We start from the raw sequence: 6,522 nt of genomic DNA on the forward strand, positions 1-6,522 counted from the left end.
GGAGGTGAAAGGTGAAGGTTCTGTAATGGATAAAAAGAGTCTTTACTGGAACTGAATCTGATTATAGATCACATCAGAACAATGATCACAGCGTATGTCACCTGAACACTTGTGACAGTCATCAGTGTTGAGATGTTGAGTCTGGTTTGTGATGGAATTGTTGATCACACATGTGTAAGAATCATCCAGACACTCCAGATGAAGAGAGATGTTGATGTTACTGTGTTCAGACACACTGATGCTGGACAATAAACTCTTTCCTTTGTACCAGGAGAGACTCACATGTGACACATTCATCACTGAACACAACACAGAACAATTTGATCTTGATGATGAAGAGACTCTGGTGATGACAGGAACAGGCAGACGAGCTGAAAAACACAACAGAAGAAAATGGGCTTATTAATTGTCAAGTTAATATGTATTAAAACATATATTGCATAAATCAAACATGCAGAAAGGACAGTGCATAAATGAATCGTTTATTTTTTCAAATCTTTCTCTACTCTTATATTTTTAAAGACCAAGGCAGAATATCATTAAAGATATGCATGAGTTATTGTGTAGACCTACTCACCATTGACAGTCAAGTTGAATAACTTGAGTTTGGTCTTTGAGTCTTTTTTGATGACTTTATAAAGTCCCGAGTCTGTGATTGTGATGTTCTTGATGGTAAGAGATCCGTTATGTAAGTTTAACTCCAGTCTGTCTTTGAATCTTCCATCAGCTCCGTCTACACGGTAACTGGCGAACTTGATCTCATTTTCTGTTTCAGCTATTAGAATTTCTCCAAACATCCAGTAGATTTCACCATTCATCTGCTGTTCAGTGAGATTCACAGATAGAGTAACAGAATCTCCTTCAGTCACCGACTCACTAAACACACCTGAAAAAGAAATAGATGGGCTACAGATGGGCTACAATCAGAAACATTTCTATCAGAATGAATATAAACAAAATGATTTGTGAATGTTCAAATTGGACAAGATCAGAATGACTATTTCTTATTAACATATTAACATATAAATTAATCAAGAAGTAAAGATATAAAAAATATATGCATAACTTACCAGAAATAGTCAATAAACACAACAAAATTACAGTAGACATTTTTTTTCAAAGTCTCAGAGAACACATCTATGTAATAACAGTTCTGAAGAGGCGTTATATTAACAAGCAGGTGCGTGACTGCAGTTATGAACGAAATCTCGTTTCAATGACCGCCCAGGAGTTTACAATGCTTGCGATTAAAAGACGTCGCAGAACCACGCCCCAAAACTACATGTAAGCATCTTATTCACCGTTCTCTTAAACTGTTCCTACGCGTGGTGATGCTTTTCGTAAAAACATGTTTGGAATGACTTATTTTCAACTATTAATGTCTAACTGAAAACGGTGCATTTTACACCCGACTCCATCTCCATTTAATCTTAATTTGTTTAATGAATAAGATGAATTTTTAATGATCTAAATGTCACCCTTGACGAATAAGGATACTGTTACATGCGCTGCATATGGTTCAAAATAAATTCCCCGAAGGTGAAGTTAAAGGGATAGTTCACACAAATTTATACTTCTTCACCCATTTCTATGTCAAACTGTATATATTTTCTTCTGCAAAACACTAAAGAAGATATTTTGTGGGAAATCAGACTTTTCCTGGAAACCTAGGCTACTGGGGCAATCGTGGGGCAATCGTGGCCTAATGGTTAGGGAGTCGAACTCGTGACCAGAATGTTGCCGGTTCGATCCTCAGGGCCGGAGGGTAACGATTGCGGTGCCCTTGAGCAAGGCACCTAACCCCTACATGCCGCCCCGGGAGCTGCAGTGATATCTGCCCACTGCTCCGGGTGTACTTGTGTTCACCACTTGCTGTGTGTGTGCTCACTAATCACTGGATGGGTTAAATGCAGAGGTCACATTTCGGGGATGGGTCACCATACCTGACGAATTGGTCACTTTCACTGTCTGGAAGCCTTTTTCCTTAGTAGTGCAGCTGTGTCGTGTTGACAATGTGACATTAACATTAATATTTTGAACATTGTGAATCTTGTTCATGTTTGGGAGAAACGATTTAGATAAAGAAATCTTGTTTTTATTTTCTTTATTAAAAGAGCAGTTAAGCCCAAATAGCAATACAATTTTCAATTCAATACATAAAATGTACAAATGAAGAGTTTGGTTCCAAAATTAGAAATTTCCGTTTTTTATTATGTTATCATGTTTTATTGTTTTTTTGTGTTAGTCAGCTGTATTTGTTTGTAATGATGGCTTTAATCAAAACAAACCAACTGATTGATATTAATTGGAATGCACAATAACAAAACTTTTGCGAAGTCTGAGTCATCTCATTCTGTTACCAAACTCTTCAGATTTTTCTGATCAATAACATGTGCTCACTAATCAACTGAAAAGGTTTATCAAGCAGACTTAAAAAAGGACCTTTGAGCATATTATAAAAACTTGTATGTTATGATCTGACAAGTTACCTGTTATAAATGGGCTCCAAACTGAAATTACCATGGTGACTGAAGAGATATCATAGAATTCTACGTAAGGATCCTTCTGTAATAAAGCCCCTGATCAATTGAGTTGAAAAATACAGAAGAATTTAATTACCAACATCTAACCCCAACAGCCAACTGAAAGGATTGATGTTTGTTGACATTTGTGAGATCAGTATGAATTAGAGAGGCCTTGTTTATGATTTGTGTTGTTAATATATATATGTGTGTATGTATTTGTGCTTATTTTTCTTTTAATATATATAGTTCTTTAATATATTTAATATATTACAGTCCAGATGGTGGCGGTAATGCACCTTAAGTTGGTTTGACAACTGCCGCTAAAGGAAGAAGAAGAAGTTACACTACGAAACAGGAGAGAGACAGACAAGATCATAACACTCTTCTTAGATAAGACAGAAAAATAGCCAGAATTCATCATTTAATTGAGTATCTGCTCTCTTCTGCCTCTGGATCTGATTTCATAAACCAGAACAGCAACAGTAGCCACGCCCACCACAGCAGAGATGACCAATCGGATCACAGCTTCAGTAGAACCACAACAGCAATAGCCTTGTGAGAAAAGAGCAACAATAATACATTTGTTTATTCATGAAAATCGCTGCTCTGGTTTTTTTGTGGATTCCTGAAGGCATAAGTTTAATATTGTTTGCATGCATTATTTTGTGGACATTCTATTAAATCTGAAGTGTTTCATTTATTCACCACTAAACAGAATTACAAAAAATAATGATATTTAATTTAAAAATCACACACGACTCACCTGAACACTTGTGACAGAGTTGATTGATGTCTAGATGTTGTGTGAGGTTTGTGATGGGATTGTTAATGACACATCTGTATGTGTTGTTGTCTTGATATTCCACCTCCAGAGGTAGAGAGAGTCTGATGTTGAGATGAGACACACTCATGCTGGACAATAAACTCTTTCCTTTGTACCAGGAGAGACTCACATCATGTGACACATTCATCACTGAACACAACACAAAACAATTTGACACTAAAGGTGAAGAATTCACCAAGTAACTCTCAACGGGAAAGTCTCTGGTGATTACAGGAACAGGAAGATGACCTTTAAAATAATAAATAATACTTTAAATAAACAGTAATCAAAAATCCTTCTTCAGAGATCCTATATTAAACGAAGGTGATATAAAATCGTGTGACATACACAGGGTCTTAAGAATGCATTCCTTTACTAAATTAAAGAATGTGTAATGAATAATGGGATCAGGTCATGATAATGTTAGTATCTAAAAGAATGTGTTTCATAAGAAGTTACAATAAAAAAAAAATAAGTAAGCCTAATCTATACAGTATATAACAATTGATTTTCTCACCATAGACAGTGATGTTGACTGTCTTGAGTTTGGTGTTTGAGTCTGTGATGATGACTTGATAAAGTCCCGAGTCTGTGATTGTGATGTTGTTGATGGTGAGAGATCCGTTTTGTAAGTTTAACTCCAGTCTGTGTCTGAATCTTCCATCAGCTCTGTCCTTATGTAATTTGATGTTATTGCCCCCAGCTTTGATTTCAGCAATGACAATTTCTCCAAACTTCCAAGAGATTCCATCTTTCATTTCAGTCAGATCCGCAGACAGAGTCACAGAATCTCCTTCAGTCACTGACACAGACTCACAACTAAACAAACCTGAAGAAAAAGAGGTAAATAAATTCAGTTTGTGGCCATCTGTATATTTTCTTTTCATACAAATAATTACATTAAATTATGAATTGTATTTTATATACTGTGTCTGCGGTGACACAGATTGACTCACCATCTACTCTTGTGCCCTCAAACCGAACGCTCTTGTTCAATTTGATTTTATTTGAACAAACCAATTTATGCCATTTTTGTAAAAAAAAATGTATTTGGAGCAAATGCTGTTTTGACACTTTTATTCATAAAGCTACAATATAATATTTTGAATGAATGTTTATGTATACACATTCATCCGTAAAATATCTGGCCCCATGTTTAATAAACACATTTCTGCACTACTGTACTTTCACAAACTGATAGGGAAACGAACTCATACATTTCTAGTTCGAGAAATATTGCTGATAGTTAAAACAAAGATTTGCATTGTGCAATGGAAAAATGTGAACCAGTATATAAAATCCTGACTAAAGATTATAATTCTGAGATAAAAGACATAAAAAGGCACTATGATTTCAATCTTTGACATGGTCTTACAGTATTAAAGATGTCAAGGTTTTATTTCCACAGAAGGTTCTTTATGTTACATATCATTTTATGTAAGAAACAGTAAATCCAGACTTTAGCTAGGTTTAGGCATGATAACAAATGAGGAGATTCAATTTATTCTAAAACCACAACTACTATTTAACAAGCATCAAACACCAATACACAACTTAGTCTAGTTATCTACCTTTTTTTAATTCACGCTCTTCTTGAGATCACATAACTTACCAAACAGATTCCACCAGCAGAAACAGAAGAAAATCACAACAGACATGTTCAACAACAGATCGCCAAACAGTAACTGAACAGTGAGAAAAGAAGTGTTGAATAATGAGGAGTGATGCGAGATCACGCCCCTTCACTGTGACGAAGATAAAAAACTAAGTGGTCAGTTTTGTGCGATGATCAATATGATGTATTTTCTATTTAGTTGTGAAAAGATAATGTATGTCTTGTGTGAAATGGATTTAGAAAACGACATTTATATTAGATATGCTAGATATAGCATTAACACATTAAATGACGTTCACTGAAAATTTCAATTTTTTGTTTAATACAAATATTACATATAAAACGTACATTCAGATATACCCTACCATTTTTTAAATTACGTTTTTTGATGTTATGCATTCACGGAAGTAGACGGGTATCTTTCTTTTTCAACAGCGAAATGTTACATTCAGTCTAATGGAGGGCTTAAGTGATGCTGACGCTGTTTCAGCAAACTCCCATAAACCGGAAGTTTGTGTTTAAAGTAGAACCCTCTAAATTTTGTTCTAAGCATCATAAAAATAAAACTCCATTAAAGATGACGTTTTAGCCAGTAAGACTTGTATTAGCTTTTAGTGGTCCCACGAAACTCTGAAGCTTTTCAGCCAAGTGGTTCACAAAAAAAGTTCATTTCTCACCATCTGGTGGCGAAATAGTGTAAAACATGCAGATTCACTAAATTACATTGCATACCATTATACATTTATATCTGAATACTGTATGTGTTATACCCTGGGATCAAACACATGTCCGCTAATGCCAGGCTGTAACCACTGAGCCACAGGAAAGCATTACAGATGTGCCTGATGTGATATGACTTTTTGCCAGTTGAACGTTTTTATTTTTTTATCAATAGACATCTATGAAAAAAACAATATAATACAAATCCTAAAATGGACCATACAAAGAAGAGAATGGGAAAAAAAAAAAAAAAACATGTATTTCTCCAACCAGGCATGACTTGTTACATATAGCTAAAATATGTAATTACTATTATTTTTTACAAGATGCATACGTGCAATCTTTTTACAAGACGCTATTTATAAACGCTACCTAAATGTCCTAATTGAACTATGGCTTACTATTTTAGTCCTGGCTTGATTTAAACCCTGTCTATTTGTATTCGTTTATCCAAAAACAATCGATTTACTACAAAAAGACAACTTTTTACCTTGTACTCTTTCTCCACCATGATGTTCCTTTAATTTACTTTTCACAACTTTGAGAAGGGGGAGTCTGCAGACCTGGAGCATGAAGTTTTACGCCCCAGCAGTTATAGGACCCTGTTGTTCCTTATTTCTCCACTAGGGGTTCGCTGTTCATTTTGAAACACCAGTACAGACCCAACAGAAAACTTCGTCGTCTATCGCGAATTAGTGGTATGGTAAATAATCGTCTTTGTTACTAAGAAATGGTCCAACATGCATCGTTTTTTGACGATTAATTGATATTGTTATGAATTAATTTAAACATCTTAACATATATATATATATATATATATATATATATATATATATATA

At 34.8% G+C, this 6,522-nt stretch overlaps 1 protein-coding gene across 1 annotated transcript; it reads right to left on the reverse strand.

Annotated features, from left to right (window-relative positions):
- Window positions 1–2,251: 2,251 nt before the first annotated feature.
- Window positions 2,252–6,194, reverse strand: LOC130429860 (carcinoembryonic antigen-related cell adhesion molecule 7-like). Its single transcript, XM_056758684.1, has 5 exons — window positions 6,174–6,194; window positions 4,961–5,033; window positions 3,866–4,177; window positions 3,289–3,597; window positions 2,252–3,077 (listed from the first exon to the last, which is right to left on the reverse strand). Exons 1-5 carry the CDS (start codon window positions 6,192–6,194, stop codon window positions 2,947–2,949), a joined length of 846 nt encoding a protein of 281 aa, XP_056614662.1. The 3' UTR covers window positions 2,252–2,946.
- Window positions 6,195–6,522: the final 328 nt, after the last annotated feature.

This window comes from Triplophysa dalaica, chromosome 10, assembly GCF_015846415.1.
Source record: "Triplophysa dalaica isolate WHDGS20190420 chromosome 10, ASM1584641v1, whole genome shotgun sequence".
Classification (NCBI taxonomy): domain Eukaryota; kingdom Metazoa; phylum Chordata; class Actinopteri; order Cypriniformes; family Nemacheilidae; genus Triplophysa; species Triplophysa dalaica.